This window comes from Xiphophorus maculatus, chromosome 18, assembly GCF_002775205.1.
Source record: "Xiphophorus maculatus strain JP 163 A chromosome 18, X_maculatus-5.0-male, whole genome shotgun sequence".
Classification (NCBI taxonomy): Eukaryota; Metazoa; Chordata; class Actinopteri; order Cyprinodontiformes; family Poeciliidae; genus Xiphophorus; species Xiphophorus maculatus.
The window spans coordinates 8,776,319-8,799,592 of record NC_036460.1 but is presented as its reverse complement, the minus strand read 5'-3'; the positions used below and the strand labels follow the sequence as shown (position 1 = coordinate 8,799,592).

General features: G+C 37.5%; 3 protein-coding genes across 3 annotated transcripts; 2 read left to right on the top strand and 1 right to left on the bottom strand.

Annotated features, from left to right (window-relative positions):
- The first annotated feature begins 422 nt into the window (after positions 1–422).
- On the top strand, positions 423–5,198 carry LOC106700366 (NEDD4-binding protein 2-like 2). The gene is made up of 6 exons (XM_014475737.2): positions 423–534; positions 1,807–2,849; positions 2,937–3,061; positions 3,212–3,300; positions 4,255–4,331; positions 4,421–5,198. The coding sequence occupies exons 1-6, from the start codon at positions 526–528 to the stop codon at positions 4,584–4,586; spliced, it is 1,509 nt and encodes a 502-aa protein (XP_014331223.1). The 5' UTR covers positions 423–525; the 3' UTR covers positions 4,587–5,198.
- Positions 5,199–8,918: 3,720 nt separating this feature from the next.
- On the top strand, positions 8,919–18,357 carry trmt9b (tRNA methyltransferase 9B (putative)). The gene is made up of 4 exons (XM_005796805.2): positions 8,919–9,162; positions 14,159–14,355; positions 14,556–14,729; positions 15,934–18,357. Exons 2-4 carry the CDS (start codon positions 14,199–14,201, stop codon positions 16,884–16,886), a joined length of 1,284 nt encoding a protein of 427 aa, XP_005796862.1. The 5' UTR covers positions 8,919–9,162; positions 14,159–14,198; the 3' UTR covers positions 16,887–18,357.
- Positions 16,899–22,537, bottom strand: LOC102226213 (uncharacterized protein SYNPCC7002_A1628-like). Its single transcript, XM_005796867.2, has 8 exons — positions 22,375–22,537; positions 22,100–22,243; positions 21,239–21,398; positions 20,960–21,156; positions 20,724–20,874; positions 20,482–20,598; positions 19,197–19,339; positions 16,899–19,098 (listed from the first exon to the last, which is right to left on the bottom strand). Exons 1-8 carry the CDS (start codon positions 22,474–22,476, stop codon positions 19,075–19,077), a joined length of 1,038 nt encoding a protein of 345 aa, XP_005796924.1. The 5' UTR covers positions 22,477–22,537; the 3' UTR covers positions 16,899–19,074.
- Between the last annotated feature and the right edge of the window lie 737 nt (positions 22,538–23,274).

Sequence of the window (23,274 nt, the reverse complement as noted above, 5' to 3'; positions counted from 1 at the left end):
AGTCTTCTACACTGTATTATGTGGTATAAAAATCTGGTCATTGCTTCATCAAAGGAAAATTTGTTTTAAAATTGAAGGACACCCAATCTGAAAACTTTTATGAACCATGCTGCAATAATAATATGGTCAGATCAGCCAAAACATCACCTCTAACAATGACCACACCCTGAATCATAAATACAGACTTACCATCAAGTTGAAGGTAGTTTTCCACAGTTTAATACAATTGAATTGAGAAATGATTTTACACATAAGTCTATTTTGAAACTAAATATGGAATACTAACCAGATTGCCGGTCTGCTCATCTTACAATATTTACTGTTTAAATCTTGCTGACGGCAAACTTTGATTTTTCATAGCATTAAGCCAACCTCTACGTCAGTCCTGGTGGGGGCGCTCACGAAAACGTTGACTGAAAAACGAAAGAATAACGTCACTTCCGTAAACACAACACAGGATTAGTGAAATGTTGAAGTTGGGAGCTAACTGTCTTGTTAAACTTTGGCAACATTTGCGCGTTCTGAATGTGTAAGGTAAGCAACCCGTAACGCAAAATTTGTCCAAGTAGAGACGTAGAGGAAATTGTTTCGGTTTAATTCCTCGTTCGTCCATTGTGTTACCTCGTGTTGCACTGCTTTAGCTAATGAGTTACTGCTGTTAGTTTCGATGTCAGCCAGTTTTTTTTTTCTCCTTATGGCCATTTCAGTAAATATGTTTGGGTATGAATATATTCTAGATAAAGACTATACTTTCATATTGTGCAGGTAATATGTTTTTTGTGGGTGTGGTGGCGGGAGTAAGTAACTATAGGTGTACACATGTGCACAACATTGTTGTAATTCTCGAAAGAGACCACACAATGATCGCTAAAATATCTTCAAACTGACTAAAGTAAATTAAAAAGAAAATAACCAATAAAGTTTTACATTGCTTTCGAAATGTGGTGCAACAGGATAATGAAATAAACCGAAACTAGACAAAAGCGATGCTTACCTCTTGAAAAAATTGAGGATAATGTGACGATACGGACATGTTAAACTATGGCGTTGCCCTAATTAGCATTACAGGTGTCTTAATTCTTGCAATCAAACAATACGTCTATTTAAATTGTGACTAATGGTCACTGTGTTTTTGGTGTAATTCATTGACTGTTACAGAAATCATTTGATTGCCCCAAAAGGTTGTGGAACAAAATATTAAGTTTCAGGTACCATCACTTTTGTCCAGGTTTGTTTTATTAGTTTTTTTTTTTTAAATAACTACGTTGAACCACAATTCAAAATCAATGTGTGATTTTCATTGGTTAATTTTCAGTACATTTTTACTTATTGCTTTCGTCAAATTCAAGTTATTCCATAGCCCCAGAGAAAATCTGTGGAGTTAAGTCAACAGCAAGGTAAGAGGGGGCACCCTCAAAGCTGTAGATGGGCTTAAAGCTACTATTTAAGTAACCTGGGCTTTCTTAAAAAAAGACAGATTTCTCACCTCTAAGTCTTACTTTTAAATCACATATTGAGTATATGGATGTCCTGACATTAAGGTGACATTTCTGTAATATAAATCCTTTATTATTGTTCTTGCGTCTAATTATAAATATGAGAAAGTGAATTCTGAATTTTCATTAGCATAATTTAATAGTGATTAGCACATACCCATCAAAACTTAACAGAATATGTACATAGAATATAGGTCTCTGCAAATAATTTATATAATCAAATAAATTTCACTATTTGAATTGAAATATATAAACTTTTGGATGGTGATCTAAGTCAGTAAAATGCATCTGTATTTAAAATGTTTTGTAGATGTCTCTACCTGATCCGTCCTCCACAAGCTTCAAACTCTCTGATGAATCTTCCAAGGGAGGAAATACTAAAAAGTCTGAAGATGACTCTGATGTTAAAAGTTCTGAATTAGAGCGCAATGATTCTGACAGATGTTTAAGAGAAAAGGTGTTGAAGGAGGTAGGACTCACCAGCACTGCCTTCATTGGTCCTGCATTTCCTCCACAAGCGATTTCCACCAAGCCTGACATTGAAGACTCATTGAGTATGTTTTACAAAGAGCTTGAGAAGATTGATACACCAGATCAATCTTATCGGATTAGTGATAATCAAGAGAAAAAAGATGTTCAGCCTAACCTCAACCTGCCTGAACTACCTACCAGCAAACACTCTCAGGATATACCTGATGGGAAAATGTTCCCCACCTCACGTTTTATGGGAATAAACAGTTTCCAGAGCAACAGTGGACCAACTAAGTCCTCCTGGGATCACTGGTATCAAAATGAGCCATACCAGCTCAAAAGGCCAACTGAAAGGCCAGTGGGTAACCAGTGGGATTATCCTTTACCACCTAACAGGCCACCTGATCTTAGATTTCACAGGCCACCTTTCCCTCACCATTCACACCAGTCTGCATACTCAAATCCACAAAACACTTCAGCCCCCATCCAAGTCAACCAAAACAGCTCAAGAATGATGAACCGTCATCACAAGGATTTTCATCCTCCACCATTTTCAAGTCGTCCACCTCCAAATGTGTTCATTCCTCCTCCTCCGCCGCAGGGCCGTCATAAAAACCCTCCTCAGAACTTTGGATGGAATGATCAGAGTTTTTATGACACGGATCTGAATGACGTACCTGTTAGGTGGTCTGGGGAACGAAGAGAAGAATGGCAGCAGTGCGATGACGATTACGACAGGCCTCCGAGGTTTATGTCAGAAAATGAGCCATGGGAACAACAGCATGACTACCGACCCTACGAAGAGAGGCGTGAGTATCAGTCTGATTTGGTGCTGATCTTGTTGAGAGGATTACCAGGATCTGGGAAAACCACACTAGCCAGGTACACCTATGAGTAACCAAACTTGCTTTCTGGTATTTGTATTGGATTTCCTTATTTATTTTTCATTTGTATAAACAACTCTTTCAGAGAACTGCTCTCCACTGGCCCAAGTGGAATAATTCTCAGCACGGACGATTACTTTGCTCAAAAAGAAGGTTACCACTATGATCCAGGCCTTCTAGGGGCGGCACATGAATGGAACCAAAGCAGAGGTGAGGTCTCGGTAAATTCATGTTTAGACTTAGAGAATTGTGGTTTTAAAAAACAGGTTTTACAATCACAAGATTTCATGACATCTTGGATCAGTACAGTCTTTTCTGGATTGTTTAAATGAATGGTGTTTATGTTCAATTCCATATCAGCTAAGGATGCCATGCATGATGGTTACTCTCCTATTATTATTGACAACACAAACCTCCAAGCCTGGGAGATGAAACCATATGTCAAAATGGTAAGGTGCTTCTTATTTATTTCTTTAACATTCAAAAGGCTAGCACATGAACACTTAAAAGTGAAATGAATAAACACTTTTAGTTTTTCATGCAAAAGATAATAATTTGCAGTGCTTGCAGGATCCTAATTTGCCTTACTACATTTTTATCCTCATATTTCTTTAAGAGGCTTTAAATGTGCCAAGAACCTCTGGATGAGGTTGCTAGAACAGTGTGACAAAACTCTAAACCCCATGATGCAGAGCAGCAAAATGTCCAGATTGTAAGGAGTTAAACACAGTACATTCAACTATCCCCATGACAACTGAAAGAATTGTCCTCTGCCAATTAATTACGTCAGGGAGTTAAATTAAAATAACCATTTAAGTTATCTAAAACCAGCTAGTTTGTCAACGATAAGGAACATGGTTTTCAAGCTTTGCCTAGAAAGCAGGGATTTCAGTTATTGTTGTGTAAGAGGTGCAGCTGTTCTTTAATCTGTAGGGCAAAGTACATAGATCAGCAAACAAAGTGCATTGTAATAAAACCGATGATCATCAAATCTAAAGATGGTACAGTACCGAAAAAGATAAAGAATATGCAGAAGAGGAACCTGAAAGCAGATTTCATATTTTGCCACATAGAACTTTGCAACGATTATAACCAAAACCGTATGAATGTGTGTTGAAGTATGGATTTTGAGACTCATTTTTTAGAGAAGGAACTTACTTGCTAGGAACTTGGTTTTAAGCAAATTGCATGTTGACCTTTTTACTCGTCTCATGTGATTACATGGCCTTTATATACATTCCTAATAGTAACTAAAATTCTTAGCAATTTAACAATATTAACCCTACATACATGTTTATGGTATATTCAGGAATGTTTTTGCTTACCTTTCCCATTTGGGTGGTCATAATGCTTTGCTTGCTTGATACACCATAGTCAATTAACAGTTTAAATTAATTTTACAGGCCTTGGACAGAGGATACAAAGTGGACTTTTATGAACCTGAGACCAGCTGGAAATTTGATCCCTGTGAATTGGAGAAGTAATTAGAATATATATTTTTTTCTGTAGATATTTTTTAGATTTTAAAGCGGCACTTTATAATCCTTTTTTTTTGTACTTTACCTTCAGGAGGAACAAACATGGCGTTCCTCAGGACAAGATTGCTCAGATGATGGATCGCTTTTCGTTTCCCATCTCCATAGACATTGTCATGAATTCACATGAACCAGCTCACGTCAACCAGAGACGTCGACCAGAGCAGCAGCAAATTAGGGATAAAATGCATTTTTGTTAGTTTTTGCGAGAGAAAAAAACTCTAATTTTACCGAAAGAGTAAGACTTGTGCTTATGTAAATGTCACTTTTGGTAATTTATAGTTTTTAATTTATTGCTTTGTATATTGTAAATTTATAATGAAGAAAAATTAATCTATATTTTTAAAGGTGTTTTTTTTTTTTTATCTAATTACCGCAAGGGGAAATCAGATTTGTATATATTTTCTATCAAATATTTCATATGTATTTTTTTTTTTTTCAATATGCAGCTATGTTTTAAAAAGATTCCTATTTGTCTTGCACCATTTCCGTCCTTATTAGACTAAACTAGTGCAGTTTTCTGACTATTAAATTCTTAGACATAACACTGTTCTGTTTCAGGATTTATTTGTCTGTGGCTCAACCAATACAAAGCAAGGAGTTTCTATGCTGAAAAATATGGTCTTGTACAGTTAAGTAATGCGTAAGCTTTAGGCATACATCATTGCATTTTAAGGTGTTTTTACAGTGATTTTTTTTTTCTCAGTTATTCCATATGAGATGCAATACTGCAAAATGTTTAGTCAGTTGGTGTTCTTATTGAACCTGGTTCTGCCTGAGAATTCTTCATGATAAAGGGGATTTATCATCTCTACTGTTGTCAACTGTTTTCTCATTAGAAGGACTTTTGCAAAGTCTGTGACTTTATGCAATAAGTTTGGTTTTCATCAGTAATACTTTTATTGGTAAGATCAACCGGGATCAGTGTTTTAATACCCTAAGCCAGGGAACTTGTCTTTGAATAGTTTGGAGCGTGAAAGTGAAAAACGCAAACGAAGATTCAGTGATAGAAACAGAATTTCTTGTCATTTCTGCTGACCAATGCTGTATAACCTGTGAGTAACTCAAACACGTTAACATGATAATACAATGTGAAACTGCTTCAGTGCAGAATCTTTCTCTGACATTATGGGATTACTGTGTCACAGAGGAAATAAGTCGTGGTCTCCTTGTTCCCTCTGGTGCTCATTAGAGCAGCACACAGGTGCTGTAGGTGGAACTTTTTTTTTCTTGTAATCACTCCTGTGCGAAGTACCCAGCGCAACCATTCTCCTTGTATGAGACTGAGACTGCCTTTATTTCATGGTCAGTGTATTGGGTGATTTTTATTATTATTATTATTTTAAGCAAACCTCTGTGTTTTGGGATTTTTTTTTTACAATCTCTATGAAGGTTTTGGGAATGATTTCCCATTCTTGTGCATCATGATATAGAATAGAAAAATCCTTTATTGTCCCACAGTGGGAATATTCAGGTCATACTAAAAACGGAAATTCTTGGCGGTTTTTTTGTTTGTTTATTTTTTGTTTTGCTAAATCCAAAATGAACCTTTGTGTTTTCGTCTTCGGTCAGGTGTGTCTTGAGATTTTCCATGGTTATTTTTTCTTAATGTTAAATCGTGAACGTTGATCGACAGGTGAAAATGAATCATGCACTGTGGTGATGCAGGTATGGTGTCTCTTGTGGATTCTTGGACGGCGTTAGACACTCCTGAGAAGGTTTGACTGCTGTTACACATTCTCTTTTTTTAACCGATTATGTTCTATGAAAGATCCTATTCATATAACTTTTTTAGTCTACAGATCTGGTGTTAATAAGACCCAGGTGAGGTTACTGAAACTCAGATTTCTGGTTAAACAAAGTTATTTAATGATGTAGCAAGAAGGCCAATGATTTTGCCTACACAGGGCCAAGTTGGCTTGACTATTTTTTTAAAAATGAAGCAGTCATTTGAAAACTGCTTTTGCATTTGTTCAGTTTATCTTTGTCTGATGTTAAAATTGTGTTGAAGATCTGAAATATTTCAGTGTGACCAATAAAAGTTAAGGTAAAATAAAACATGTACAGGGCAAATAGGAAAGTACATTTTTTTTATTTTAAAAATATATTTGTATTTATCCCATAAATTAGTGTTACTTTAACTCAAAGGCATACTGTGAGACTCTCTTTGTTGCCTTTTCTTATTTTCAACATGTAATATCTCTTCATTTTCAGGACTGAAGTATTTCTTGGAGCAGTTATCACATATGTTAAGCCTAATTAATACTCCAGTTCATGTAGAAACCAAAGTTGACCTTTACACATGGACTCTCAGATGTTGGACTTTCACAGTAAGAGGAGTTCTGTCAAGTCTGATTGTAATAAAAGGAAGAGCATCAACCATTTTGGAAGCAAACTTTGCATTAGTGACTTCTTAAAATCTTGCTTGCAAATAATCTCCCTATTTTTAAGTTATATATTTTAGCAGTCGTGTTTTGCTCTCTTCAATGTATCTTTAACACCAGCATTAATCCAAAAAATGTCAACAATGACTCAGTGTTTTTGTTTTTTGCACTTTTTTCCTAACCAAATCCCTCTCACATGCCAGCATTGGTCACAGGGGATTGACTCATGTAGAAAAGTACAACCAAGACTTGCCAACCATTTGTGTAACCATGACACAATATGCAGCTCAACAACAGGAAATCAGAAACAGGAATGGTCATCTGTGGAAGGGCTGATGACTTTGTGCTTCTTCCTGGGAAGAGAGCTGTCCAAAAAAGCTGAGCAAATCAAACGGTGTAACAGAGGTGTGTATTTGTTATAATTGTCTGTGTGTTTGTGTGCACACATTTTCATGCCAGGTGACTTCAGGTTTGTCATGTGAGGAAGCCAGCAGCTGCAAAGAGCAGGCGTGCTTAGAATGACGATTATGTAAGCCAGTTGTGATTAGTGATTTGTGCTCCCTGAATGGCAGTGATGAACCTCTTAGTGCTGCTAATGATTTTTTTGTCAGAAGACAAAAAAAATCAGAGCTGGCTCACCAGACAACACAAACTAAATGTAGGAGGGGAATTGGCTCTTAATTTCCCCACTGAAAAACACATTTCCTCTTGCATAATCCGTGTTTCATGAGTTTCTAAGTAGAAAATAAGGATAAACAGGAACCTGATTTCTAAGGTTCAAATAATTTAAAAAAATCAAATTTAAGTTGCTTAGTTATCTTGTTGTGGTGTACTTTATTTTTGCTGTCATCTTTTTTGCAAAGTCAATTTACGCTGATTGAAAAAAGGGGTCCAAGCATGCAATTAAAAGCTCTCGTGCGCTGACAGCTGCCGTTCACGTTGTTTGTTGTGTTTGTCACGTGAGGCTAACAGCCAATAACAACCGTGTGCCGCGACCGCACAGTTTGTCATTATGTACCCACCAACGGTTGATCGGCCTAGTCAAGTTCACCTCATTCAGAGCAGAAACAACATTTTTTTTAACCTTCAAAATAAAAACGCAAATAGAAACACAGAAGCGTGGTTGTCCAACCCACTGCTTTTTTGGGTTTATTTTTGGATGTGGATATGGATGTCATAGACTCCTTCCAAAAATAATCAAAGCCAGAGTTTATGACTTTTGTTGGGTGTGTGTTGTCTGAAATGACCAGTTTATGAAGGGGTTGAAATCAACCCACTGCTGTGACAGTTCTAAGCTGCCAAGTGAGATAGTCACAGTACAGCGTTGGCTGACTTGTCTAAGAGAGAGATGACTTTGTGGCTGGATGGTGTGATGTACTAATGACACTTGGGCCACTTTTTTCAGATGTTAATTGGTGAAAAGTTTCAAGTTTGATTTCAGTTTCCAGACAGCAGGCTTTTTTATGTGTCCTTAGGACCCTGGGACAACCAGACTTGTGTGTCATATAAATAATTCCTTCCTTTTAACACACTTTGTACTGGCCGAGTGAAAGTGCACCAAGAGAAAACAGATCTCTAGACTTCAACCAAGAGTAAGAACTTGAAAACAGAACAAAACTGATAAGATATCACACACAACTGATGTATTTTCCCCTATATTAATGAGATGTACAATACATATTTAATATTTAGTTCTCTAAACTCTGTGGAGCTCCCATGTACCCCTCCACTGGATTTGGATATTTTGATTGAAATAACAAAGTATTACATATTTTTGGTAAAAAATTATATTTGTTATATTTGTTTGAAATATATCAGCATTTCTTTTCTTTTTCTTTTTCTTTTTTTTTTTGCTGGAGGAATCACCCAAAAACCTATCCAGCATTCATTGCAGATTGAGCTGTGAGCTGGATGGAGGTGTCTGGGTTTCCCTCTGGCATTCTGACTTTATCCCAGATTAAAACAACTACGTGAAGGGAAGAATTAGTATTTAATTTAAGGAGCATAAACTGCTTAAAAGTAAAGAAATATCGCAGCTTTTTTGCTGTTCTGCCTTCGCGCTTTCGAACTTTTATTTTGAAATGCACCACAGGAAGTGTTTTCCTACACTCTCACCGCCTTGCCTCATGAGGAGCCCAACATGCTATGGATATGATGCCGTGCTGCGGTTGCGCTCCAGGCGGTCACACACTCAGACGGGAGGTGTTTCCATAGATTTCGGTTCACTTCAGCCGTCCTCCCCACGCTGTCCACAATGTTCCCGCCGCCTCTGTGACCAACACCTGCCACCCATCCTCATGACGGGTCGACCATTTAGATCCATCGCCTGGAGGACTGAGGGAAGTTTAACTCCGGCGACTTGAGGATAGGGGCGGATAATTACACCACAACAGTAAGTGAATTTAACATTGTGTTCATTTTTAAACTATATTTAAACAGTCAATTCAGTGCATGAATTGATTTTTGTTTAAGGTCAGTTGCCTCTATATTTTTGAAATACATAGGGAGTGAAGCATTTGGCGTTGATGTTTTTATTTAAGCTGACGGAAAATCCAGTTCAGAAACTAATTATGTCTAACTATTTATTTTTAAATTCGCATAAATCTGTTTGAATACCTGGATTAAATCAGAAAGTATTATTATTATTATTTTTTAAATCCCCAAGCTACCCTGTGCCTTTGAATAAACTCAATATTTATTGTTAATTTTTAAAACAGTACCAGCTTTGAGACTGTTTTTATTTCATGAGCCCTTTCTTCATATTTTTGATGGAACAACAACTGTTGTCAGACAATGATGGGTAAATCAGTTCCTGTTCCTCCCTCTGCTCAGATATCTGTTTTTGCAGCACATCATATCTGGGATACCATCCTGGTTTTGCATCATATAACCAGAATTATTTGGGTTTAATGCAAACAGTTTCAGTTGTGCATAATTCTATATCTATATGACACTTTGTATTTTTTTAATCTCTTTCTTTTATTTTTGTATTTAAACTGACTGATTAACAATTATCCACCAATTGTCCCGTTCATCCAACAGCTCTGTGTCTGTCAGGCATTGCATCTGTCCCCTGATTTAATTTTAGCTCCAATTGTCAGTCAGAGCCAGTGCTGTAGCCCTCCCAGCTGCTGGTTACATAATGTAAGCTGAGGACTACCACAGTCTACTGAGCAGAAGAAAGAACTACAATTCCAACACTTATAATATAGTAAATGAGCCTGCATTAAAGCTTTATGTGGAGGATGTTTTACTTCCACTCTGCTGGGATGATGTAAGTATCCAGAAATAGGTCTGACAGAGGGATGCTGGCTAGCCTACTTTCATAAGCAGAATAGTACATCGGCAAACCTCCCGATGCACACTGAGAAGATGGATCTAGCAGTTTATATAGACTAAAATAGACATTTAATATGTTTCAGCTCAGTCTTTCCCATGCATATCCTGTTCCCATAATCCTCATTGTGTGCACACTGTAAAAGAGATCAGACTATCTTTTGGAAGAGATAAAGGGGGAAATGTCTGGCATTAGATGGATCATTAGCTCCCACTGCTGTGCTTTGGTTAAATTAGTGAGTTTCTTCACTGATTGACTTTAAAGAGCTGGATAGGTTTGTTAAATTGTTCAGGCATGAATTTGCAGTGTCCACAGAAGACCATATTAATAAATATAAATGTGAAGCTTTCCTCTTGTTGCTGAAGAAGCAGTGAAAGTTGTTTAGTTTTTTTTTTTTTGCTGCTTGATTTTTGCAACAGATGCTCAAACAGGTGTGTCTGATGTGAGGCCTTTCATCCAATGCTTTTGTTTCATAGAAATAATGCACCTGTCACTGTATTGCATGGAGCAGAAAATCTGAGAACAAAAACCTGTCAGGTATTGCATTGTGGCCAATATCTCTGAGAGAGACTTTGAAGCAGATGGTTTTTTTCAATAAAGGTTTTGTTCAGTTTGGAACAGCTTGTTTGAATTTGACTTGAATGAAAGTTTTCAGTTCTGATTATATTGTGTGCAAACCACATCAAGACTGGCTTGACTGCAGTAACGTGTGTGTGTGTGTGTGTGTGTTTAATGATTGAATATTATTTTTGCTCATGCATGCAAAACAATAAAGATCAGCCCAAAAGAAATTGAAAAATTTCACATTCATTGAGTACAGCTTAGTTTATAAATAGAAATGTAGTGAGTTACAAGGTGTTAATAAATGGAGATGTACTGAGAAAGTGGCTGCTGACCAGAATTATGTTATATTCACCTTGTTCATCCCTAGTGAGTTGTGAAAGGCTGGTAAGAAACTTAAAAATACAATATTTTTTCAGTTAGTTAATGCACAATGTGCAATAACTACTGGAGGGATGTGGTGTTGAAGCCCAGCATTGTGGATGGCTGATTTTACTGACAGAAGAAGATTCAAAGTTGGCTTATAATCAGAAAGAGCTTTAAAATGGAGTCTGAGGAAGCCCAGAGATGAGAGATGGAAACTGGTTTGCCTTCATGTTGAGATATGTCTGCCTTTCATTCAGGTTGCAAAATGGAATGAGAGAGGGTGAGATTTGAAGCAGGTAACACGAAGGTTGGATTATTTACGGTTCTTTTCTGTCCATTTGAAATGTCAGCCTTTGAAATATGCTGCATTTAGAAAGATAAAGGTTTGGTGAAAAAAATACAAAGCCCACATTTTAGCAATATATCTCTGCTAACTGCTAATTGCTAGCATGGCTAAAATAATTTAAAAAGTCAACTTTTTGTCAAAGTAAAATTATTGTTAATGTTTTTGTATAAAATGATTGTATAATGTTTTGTAATTGCTCTTTTACACTTACAACATGACATGACATCGGCTTATGTTTCACCATTTATGAAAGAAAGACTATACTAACAAATTTTTAACGCCTTTTCTTTACAAAGTACTATTAAAATCGGCCACAGTTTGTAACACAAGTTGAAAGCTTTACAAAAATCTTAGATCAGAAGTCATCCACAAACTTCAAACTGCTGCATGTTAAGTTCTTTAACACTCCAGTTTATGGAGGTAATTCAGTTCACTTGCCTTTATTGTTATTGTGGCATGTACAACAAAATTCAAAAATGTCTTTCATTTGTTAATGAAAACAACATGTAAACGAACATTTTGCAAAGGGTAGGTTTCAAACCATTTTGATGACACTTGTCTAATTGTTTGATTCTGTATTTTCAGAGTTTAATTTAATTTACGTTTAACTAATATATTCAGTGTCGTTGCTGTGGCTTTCATTCTCTATGCATTAAATTACGAAGATATTTGTGTAAAAATAATTACAATTAAAATAAAATAAAAGTTGCCAAAGTTTTAAACCCGGACTTATTGTACATATTGTAGGACTTTGAAAAAAATAAGAAATGATTTGTGCAAAATTATTGAGATCTAACTAACGTTTATGTAAACAACTACGGCATTGATTTCTTTGCCTTCCTCCTTTGAATATGTCTTTGAAGCCACCATGTGAGGTTTGGTATAATTCCATCACAAGATCAGAAGCACACCAGCTGAATTAGGATGCTGCACCTCAGACATTTGTTGCCTAATATGTCAATGTATAATAATACATTATACTTTGTATAATAGTCAAAATTCTTTATAGTGTTCTGCTTCAGGGCAAGAAAGCAGCAGCACTGCAGAAGCTAAGGGCTGCATTCTAATAAACTTTGTGGACTGCAGGGAGAACTGTGGATAACAGATCAAGAATACATCTGTGAATGTTTCAGGATAGGAATGCAGCAGAGGGTAAATCGTATAATGAGAATCTCATTGACAGCTGAAATATTTATTACACAATGCTACTGTATAAATCCCAGTTATAATAACAATTTTAAAAGCTGAGTGTGATACCAGTGGTTTCCTGTAGCGGTTCATTTTGACACCAACAGGAATCATTTTGCTTTTGTCTTTAAAACATCAATTTTACATAACTGCTGTAGAGTTGGAGCTGCTCAGAGCTTCACTAGATGATTTCTGTGTTTTTCCTAACAAGGGTATGTTCATCTGGAGGACTGCATTATGGACATGAGAGCGCTGGCTGATGCTGCTGCTACTCCAGGCACACAGCAGAACATTTGGCATTAAATTACCACTGCTGCCTGACACACGTTGGAGTGTGTCTGCTGATTAAGGCTGCCAGCTGACCTTGCAGGGCCTTAACAAGCATGTGGTGAAAAACATCACCACACTGTTCCTTGGGGTTCTTATTTAGGTGTTTTTCTCTCCAACCAAGCTGAGTAACTGCAGTGCTTTACCAAAGTGTACACTTGAATACTTTGGTCTGCTAGTTGAATTTCAACTAGCAGACTGAAAATAAGTACTGTTGTGTATACTTGTGAAGTGTAATGACAAAAATACTTGCAAACAAAACTGGATCTGTAAGGGGTTGTAAGACATCTAGAGCTGGACTTGTAACTAATAGTACAGGGGTGTCCCTGTCGAAGCGTTCGCAAGCCAAACTGACAAAAAAAAAACAGAAATCAAGAAAATAAAGTAGTTTGATTTGTTTTTTTGTACAGAACAATGTTACTCATCATAGATCCAAAATTTAAAAGGAATTTTGCAAGTTTGCTGTATTTAAAGAAAGACATTTAGTTTTTGGATTCTTTTGGGCTCGATTGAACAAAATTATATTCAGCTGTGAGAACAGGACTTTGCTTTCTTTCAAAATGCTTGCTATCTGTAGCCAATTAAATAAAAGCTGATTTGGGTACCACAAAGTTGGGTATTCAGTTAGTCTCTGGATAAACATGGTTCTATTTATTATACAATCTATTTATTATTCATGTTCATAAAAACATGAACACTTTGTGTTACGCTCAATATTTTCCATAATAAGAAAATGATGCTGGTAATAATTTTATTTTGATTACAGATAAAGTCTTGTGCTGCATGGGTCAAATTTGTATCAGTATTGAACTGTACTTGGGAGGGGCTCACACAAAACCAGTCCAAGGGCCATAAATGACTCCCAGGCTGCACTTTGGACCCCCCTGAACTAATAAGTTAGGTAGCCTAGTCAATGTTAACACCTAAATCCAATTGGGAATCTTTGAAATGAGAAAATTGACTTTCATAGATGCTCACCATCAAATCTGACTGAGCTTGAGCTATTTTGCAAAGAAAAGGCTAAAAGTTTAGTTTCTATTTGTGCAAAGCTGATCGACATGTACCCCAAAAGACTTGCAACTGTACTTACAGCTCACAGGTGGTCTTACAAAATAGCATATCATGGGGACTGAATACAGAAGTACACCACACTATTCAGAAGTTTAATCCCAGTATTTGGCACTGATTATTGACAAAGTGTGAAAAAGTTCTAAGTCTCTGTGCTATATTTGATAGTTTAATTAGTTGCTCTTGTCATTACAGCGATGAAGCTGTGAGGCTGCAGGAGGCAGCCGCGACAAACATGATGGAGGAGGCTGCCAGTCAACTGGAGAGGGACCATGTGCACAGTGTCTACGACAAGATTGCTCCATATTTCAATGACAGCCGCTACAAAGCCTGGCCGAAAGTGCGACAGTTCCTGCTGGACCTGCCTCCAGGGAGCATCGTGGCTGACATTGGTGGGTGTCACCTCAGAAATGTGATGACATGATAATTAAAGCAATGTCCTTTTTTGTTCTTGTCTACATTCACATTTAAAAGAGGCTTAAAATACAACATAAACATGAATACCTCATGTAATGAAACCTCTTGTCTGTTATATTATTCGTAAGTTGTTTTTTTTTTATATATATATAATTAACTGTTTCGTCCTTGGCAGGTTGTGGCAATGGCAAATACCTCCATATCAACAAGGAGGTGTTCAAGCTGGGGTGCGATGTTTGTCGCCCCCTGGTGGACTTTGCTTGGAGCCAAGGACACGAGGTCCAGATGTGCGACGGCCTGCGCTTGCCTTACAGAGACGGCTGCTTTGATGCTGTGCTCTCTATAGCCGGTATTGGACACACACACACAGATGACTAACGCAACTTATTAATCCCTTCGTATTCATGAGCTCAACATCTGCAGCTGCCATTTGGTGTAAATTTCATTACCATGTCTAATGATAAACATCAGTTTACAGCACCATGTGTTGCCAACTCAACAGTGCGAAATAATTCATGTGTCATCCAACAACGGTGTAATATTATGCTCAGTTAGGGGAGCAGTGAAAAACAGTTACAGTGTGTACTCTTAGTGCATGGCATGCTTTGTTTCTTACAAGTGTTGACACGTAATGATCAAATAGTGCCTTGAAAAAGTATCTACCCGTTGAATTTATTTTAATATTTTGTCACATTACAACCACAGATTTCAATTTTATTGGGATCTTGGGTGAAAGACCAAAGCAAATGAGTGCATTGTTGTAAAATAGAAAGGAAAGTTATTGGTTTTCGAAACTGAAAGTGTCATGTGTTTTCCGTCATCTTTTTTCTGATACTCTAGAATAAAAGCCACGATTCATTAATCTATTGTATGAAAATGAAGAGACTCTCAATGAAAAAACCTCCTGAGACATGATCATTCACCCAAATCATGTAGGTGGTTTTGTAGGCCCTTTACAATCCTAAGATCTTTGTCCTGTAATATTCTAAATCTAAGCAGTGTTTCAGTGTTTAAACTGAATAGCAAAGGATTTGATGTAATACCTGCAATGAATTTCAACAAGACAAAAGACAATAATGGCACTTTTGTTTGTTTATTCAGATCTTTTTTGTAAAGGGGGTTGACATCAAGAGAGCACCAAGGCTCAAACTAATTTGCTATTTTAAATTCTTATTATTTTTTTTCATTTTCATGAGTATATGAGCCCCGGGTTGCTGTTCACCTACCATTAGGACAATAACTCTAAACACACAGCCAGAGCTATGTTTAAGAGTTAGATTTGCACATTCAAGTTCAGAACCTAAACTAAAAAGTTATGCTACACTTTTCAGATTTTTTCATTGATAAGAAAAATGTTAAAAATCATCTTTCTTTCTCTTGAAGTGCACTACTTGTGTAGGTCAATCACATATTCCAGTTAAATAGACTGAAGTTGGTGCTTGTAACAAGACAAAATGTGAGAAGGTTCAAAGAGAATAGATACTTTCCCAGGGCACTGTAAACATCTTCCCCCCATCTTTCTTTATTCTGAAAAAAGCCTGTGTTTTGCACAGTCATTCATCATTTTTCCACCAAAGAGCGTCGCATTCGGGCAATAAAGGAGATGGCTCGCACTCTGCGAGTTGGTGGACGCATCATGATCTACGTGTGGGCCATGGAACAGAAGCGGCGGAAATTCGAGAAACAGGACATCTTCGTGCCCTGGAACCCCAACCCTCATCTGTCCTCCGCCTTCAACAGAGACGATACCAAACCCAGGAGACGGGCCGCAGCACAGAGCGTGAGTGAAGCCATCGACAACACTGAAAACTACAGGAAGGTCAGAAGCACATCCTCTGTGGCCGATGAAGAAGATGTGACCCAGACGGTGCCGCAGCAGAGGACACAGAGACTGTGGTTCTTTTCCAGGTCTCTGGATTCTGTGTTTGATTTTGGAAGCTTGGCCATCTCCTGGCCGTCCTCCAGAGACCTGAGACATTTATCATCAGCCACAGGTGAAAACGAGGGGAACAAGCCCAACCAGCGGGCGAGAGGACGAGGCCTCATCAAACAGGTTTCCAGCTTCTTTTCCCCTCCATCTGTGATCGGATCAGAGGAGGACGTTTTTGACTCAGACACAGACCTGCAAAAAGATCCGAACGATCCAAGAGGCCCTAGTAACCCAACCAACAATAACGGCAAAGAAAATCAAGGTGTCTCAGTATCTTTAGCACAGGAGTGTGGCTCACTTGCTCTTCCGGATCTTATTTCCTTGCAGCAGGAGAATCTAAGGCAGTCTGAAGATCAAAGCGTCAGGGAGCCAATAGGAACAGGGCAACATGAAGGCACACAGAGTCCTGAGGAGCAGGTGGAAGTTTCCTGTCTGAGGTACTATCACGTCTTCAGAGAGGGAGAGTTGGCAGAGCTGATAGAGCATAATGTCGAAGAGCTCCATGTCACACAAAACTACTTTGACCACGCCAACTGGTGTGTGGTGGCAGAGAAGGTTCAGTTATGGAAAATTTGATTTCAACTCATGTTGTGTGGGTCAAATTTTAGCACTTCACCACATGGTAACGCTTTACATTCAACGCAGGAAAATGTCTGTAAATGTGCAGTTGTAGCTACAAACACCCAGATAATTTTCTCTGCTTTTACATAATTGTTAGCACTGACTTAAGATGGAGTCAGTAAAATGGTTCAGCTCAGAGCAAAGCAGTGTGCTATGAAGGCATACTGTATAATAATAATAAAATTTTAAGTATTTATTCTGTGTGAAAGCAAGAGGAGGAAACCTTATCACCTATCTTGAGCTTTCTTCTATTTATTTGAACTTTTTTCAAAATGACTGGTCTTCTAAGGGGATGTTGATGATTGCACTGTTTTCCTATTTGGGCTTAAAAGCCAAAGCGACTTAAGAAAGACTGACTGACAGAGTAAACCTCCATTGGTTTTGGTTTGTTAATCATTTTATCTGTGTAGGAATCTTATTGTCTGCCTGTTTTATGAAAATGTGGTTGTTACCTCTGAGTATGTAGAGCCAAACGGACAGCATCTGTTTGTGTTCTCTGTTAGATGTTTAATAGATGGCTTATACAGTGCCTTACAAAAGTATTAATATTCCTTTAAACTATTTTAGTCATGTTGCTGCCACAAACTTTATTTTAATTGTTTAGGATTTTTATTTGATGGTGCATAATTCTGAAGCAAGTTTAAGATTTTTCTGAGTAAATGATAAATTCTGAAAATGTGGCATCCCCACAGCATTATTGTGCCACCACCATGTTTCTTCCAAGGCTATAGTGTATTCAGTGTGCCATGTGATGTTTAAAGTTTGGGATATCGTTTCATTATCTAACCCTGGCTTCAGCCTCGTCATAACTAAAACCTTTCAACTCTGGTGTTTTTCAGTCTTCATTATTTAGTTTTTCTGTTACTAAAAATCTCTAACCAATCTGTGATGACTTTACAAAACTCTATATTTAAAGGTGGAAGATGTCATGCAACTTAAACATGCAACTTTTAAAGGTAATTGGGTTGACTTTTATGTAGGAGTAATTGATTTGATGGGTCTAAATACAAATAGAAATCCACTTTTATATTTTAATTTATTAAAAATGTGTTGGTCTATCTAGAAATATTTCGTGGGGTGTGAATACTTTTGCAATGCATTGTAAGTCATTTCTTTTACAAGTAGTGCTCTGAACAGCTTAAAACATCTTCTAAAATACCAGTATTACCCGTCTTGAGTGTTTTGATGTTAATATCAGGAACAGCTGCATAATGTCTTGTAACAAGCTGAAAAAACCAGCAGTGTGTTTCAGCAAATAAACTGCCTCATTTACTGTGAATGAAACATTGCACTGTACCATTAACGTGTCACTGCTGCATGTCAGAACATGGCATAAAAAAGTGACACTTTAAAATGTAACTGTGCTTTTATCTGTACTCATTGTGCGAAGAAGAATGAGTTTCTTTTTTAATAAAGTGTGTGTGGACCAATTGTGGTTATGCAGTGTGGAAACCTCAATGTCTCATGGTTTTAAATTGTTTTTTCTTCATTAAATAATTTTGTCCATGATTGTGGTGTTTCAGCAATGTTTAGGGTCATGATCCGTCTGTAATGTGAGATGCTGTGAACACGTCTATATTCTCAATATAACCATGCATACCATTATGTTTATAATCATGCATACGATTATACTCACATTGATATGCATCAACACGTCTTTGCCTTTACTGCTATATTATCGCTATCTTTTGTTCTCCACGATTATCTTTTCCCATTGATCTAGTAGAAGTTGGTCGTTTAAAAGGTTTACAGGAAAGTGTAATGGGGGTATTCTTGGGATGGGTGCAAGATGACATGAGTGTGAGAAGACGTTCAAGAACTTTAGAAAACTTACCGTGTTTAGACTATCAAAAGTCTTTCTTAATTCAGGGCTATTGCGATTCCACAAAACCTTTTTTGATTTGTAGATCATTTCCACATACGCTTCCATTAGGCTTCGTCTTTCCAGTACTTTTTTACATTTGCACATTGAGCATTTTTTATGTCTGTTTGATTAACAAAAGGTGAACATTTAATCACATGTAAACTCCTTTGTCTAAATTCCATACTAGTGAACAACGAAACAACAAAGGTACAAATTGTCTTTTTTTTGTTGTTGTTGCTTTCTATTTATTGGTTCTTAAAGGTCATGGCACCTATAGTTTTACATTCCACACTCCCTCCAAACCTGAAACAAGGAGAACACAAATGCAATAATTATTTACTTTATATGTAAAATGATGTCTGAACTGATGAGATGTGTTTAAGATCCTGAGCTTATTTTACCTGAGTAGCTGCTCTGTGGACGATGGAGTGTCTGAGGGCCAATTTGTTGATGTCTCTGGAATATCCCCCACCAATAACAGTAGCAATAGGAATACCTCTCTTCACCACGGTCTTCATTACATAATGATCTCTCTGGTAGAGCCCTAGAAGAAATAATGCAGTGTTAGAAACCATTTTTTAGGAGAGAAGCTGGTTTTCAACAGCCAATCATATTTTCACCTGCCAATCAACCTTGAATCAAAACTCTGTTTTGTGTTTTAATTGGTGAACACAAAAGAGACCAACAAGACTCCCAATGGGACATTCCTGGAACGTGATTTTTATTTTCTAAAAATAAAACCCCAGCTGTTTTGTTTGAGGTTTTGGTTACTTCATGTTAGAAATTTTTCTTCTGTTTTTTTTGGTACAAAACGTACCACCTTCTGCTAATAGTAGGAAGACTTAATGCATTGCAGCAAAGTTGCTTTACTCAAGATGTTTTGGAAATTTCAGCTTTGAGGCGATGGTTGAAATTTTCAAAGAAATGCGCATACAATTCTGTTTAAAGTTAGTAATGCTAACAGTGCTACCTGTCAACCGAAGTACGACAATAAAGCCAGTTTAAAATGTTTACTCTGAAACTGTTCTTTTAAATCTTGCTTTACAGTGACTGATCTTCTCACACACCTGGTATGAAAGTTTCTTCTGCTCCTAGACTAAATAATTATTGGCTACAAAAAATGATCTGAATGCTGTAAATATTTTAGACTAACATTTTTTGAAAAGAAATGGTAATTGGCTTCAAGTGGTATAAAAAAGTTAAAGCTTTACAAAACGCCCCAAAAGCTGCATCTCTACTTTTCAAAATTGAGGGTTTTTTTTTAGCATGTACTGTTGATTTTTTTATACTTCAGATCTGGGGATTTTCCACTGCAGTAAATGGGCTCTGAGTGCCAGGGCAGCATCTGTCAGCAGCACTTTGGAGGCTATTTTTGCTGAAAAAGCTGCATAGCTTGTTGGTATAATATCAAATGTGTTTTCTTTTATCTATGATATCAACAATCAAAGCATTAACTGATACATAATTATGGCTGTACAAGATTTCCTGCTACCTTTGCGCATTATCTCATCTTCTGATCCTGGAAATGTTTTACTGCAGAGCTTTACAAAATGAGCTTGAAGAACTGCAGCCTGCTTTTGTGCTATTACTTGACTTCCCTCTGGAATATTTCAGCATTGCAGTGTAAATGTGAAAACAGCTTCAATGTGTAGATAAGGATAACTGAACACCAGAGGAAGAACTCACCTTGATCGGTCAGACGGAGTCTCCCGAGTTCATCTTCCCAATGTGGGTCAACACCAGCGTCGTACAGAAGCAGGTCCGGACGAAAAGTCTCCAGCAGCCAGGGTAGGTGCTCTGCAACTGTTGATGACAGAATCAAGCAGTTCGAACTATAGAAATTAAATATTTTTTACCTAAAAATGTCAAATATGCTCTTTGAGCTGGTAGAAACATTCTAGATTTTCTGAACGTCTTTGTGAACATGCCTGTGGAGAGATACTCCTTGTCTTCCAGCCCATCCTCCACGCTAATATCCAGGTCACTCTGTTGTTTGCGGACGGGGAAATTTTTTCCACAATGCACTGAAAATGTAAACACAGATGGCTCATCTTTAAATATGAAAGCGGTGCCGTCACCCTAAGGACACAAAACAAAGAAGTTAAATAAAAGTCAGTTCTAGAAATGAAAATAACTAAAAATGACTGAGAGAGTTAAACTCCACCTGATGCACATCTAAATCCACGATTAAAACCTTTCTCTTCCTTGATGAGCTGTTCATGAGGTATTTGGCTGCAACTGCTAAATCATTGAGGAGACAGAACCCCGAGCCATAGCTGGGGAAAGCATGATGGGTTCCCCCCGCCGTGCTGCAGGCCAGACCCCTCTGTAGAGCGACTTCAGCAGCGAGGACAGTCCCACCTATCAGGAGAAGCAGTCCGAATGTGATCTTTTCTGTCCAGTCTAGCTGTTAGGTTTCCTGCTCAAATCTCGTTCTTCTTACCCGTTTCATATCGGCACCGTCGTACGATGCCCTCGCTCCAAGGAAAACCCGTCCTCCGCTGCTCTTGCTCGTTTATTCTTCCACTTATAAAGTTGTTCAGGTAATCCTCTGTATGCACAGCGCCGAGCAAATCTTTCGAGGCAATCTCAGGAACCCAAACCTACTGTGAGGAAGGAGATTAACATTAACAGCAAACTGCACAGTAACACTGCACAACACCCTGAATAGCCTCAAAGATTTTCTCTTGTAATTGGACCAAAAAGTGGTTCTACAAAGTAGATGAATACAAGTGAACACCACACGTTTAGAGTTTAATAAATGAAAATAACTGAAATGTGTCCCATTCCTTCCACTTCACAATTGTATTGTTTTGGTTTATCATATAAAATCCCAGTACAATGCAATGATATTTAAGGTTGTAATGACAAAATTTTGCATATTTCAAGGAATATGAGTAGTGCATTGTAGTTGTTAATGTCAACTACGTTCTCTGGTATTTTGGAACTTTCTTAATTGTACATATTTTATTACTACTAGTTGTTTACAAGATTAAATAAAACTCAAAAATAACTGGATACAATGTCAGGCAGTTGCCAACAAAACAAAAACGTTGATACATTTTAACTGTGGTTCTTTAGTGGGGAGTTTTTTCCTGAAACGTGTTCATCTCTTGTTCCAACTCAGGTTTTGGTATCTTTTCCTACCAGAATGCATGCACTAAAAAATTGTCAGGCAAATTGAAAAATCCTGAAAGTAAATGGGGGAAAGCAGCCAATTCCCCAAGAAAATGATAAAACTCGTTCAGAAACCCTGGTTACCTACTTACTTACCTACTACAGATTAATCTACTGTCTTCCTCACCTGTCTCTCTGTGATGACTTGGTCTTGAAGTAAACAGTGTAAAACTCTAGGGAACTTGGCCATTGGAAACCTGTGGTTTGCTGGAAGGTCGCACACATACTTGCTGTGATGAACAATGGGCAGTCCGCTGGATTCGGTTCTGACCTGTGGAGTGAACAGGAGGTTCTCTGAGGTTTGGAAACCAGACGTGCTCAGGTAATGTCAATACTCTGCATACTCTGCCTCAGAGTTCGCAACAACCTGCAAGCCGTTACTTATATAGCGTTAGTTCTTACTAGTTCCGCATGGAAACATCTGCCAGAGGTGAGCGTGACTCCAACAAGGCGTCCGACTGTAATGCGACGGGTTTTGGAAAATATTCTCTTCATGCAAGTCATTTCTTACTAATGTTGAATAACAGTTGCTTATCTTACAGAGGGAATTTTGTTGCATTTACTGTTCCTGCTGCTGCCATCTCCTGTCACGGAGTACAAATCACGCAGTGTTTGTGTTGTGATGCCTTGTCTCCCTCTACTGTCCGTTATTGATCATTACAGCAGAGGTTCACGAACACCCTTTTAAGAATTAAATGGATCAATTTAGTTTAGTTAGTCATGCCAAAATATTTTTCCTGAGTGATGTTTATTGGTTAGACAGTGTAACGTTTTATTTCTATTCGTAATTAAAAACTTTTCTTGTTTTTTGGGGTCTAGCAGGATTCTGTCAAGTGATTCAATAAAAAGTAAAGAATGGAAATAGAAGAGTATTATTTACAGAAAACGTACTCACCTTTTACCAAAAGTGTTGCACAAAATATCAACCATATACTACTGTATATAGCTGTAAATATACAGTACAGACCAAAAGTTTGGACACACCTTTGAATTCAATGGGTTTCCTTTATTTTCATGACTATTGACATTGTAGATTCACACTGAAGGCATTAAAACTATGAATAACACATGTGGAAATATGCACTAAACAAAAAAGTGTAAAACAACTGAAAATACCCCTTATATTCTAGTTTCTTCAAAGTAGCAACCTTTTGCTGTGATTACTGCTTTGCACACACTCTGCATTTTCTCGATGAGCTTCAAGAGGTAGTCACCTGAAATGGTTTTCACTTCATAGGTGCCCTGTCAGGTTAATAAGTGGGATTTCTTGCCTTATAAATAGTCATGAAAATAAAGAAAACC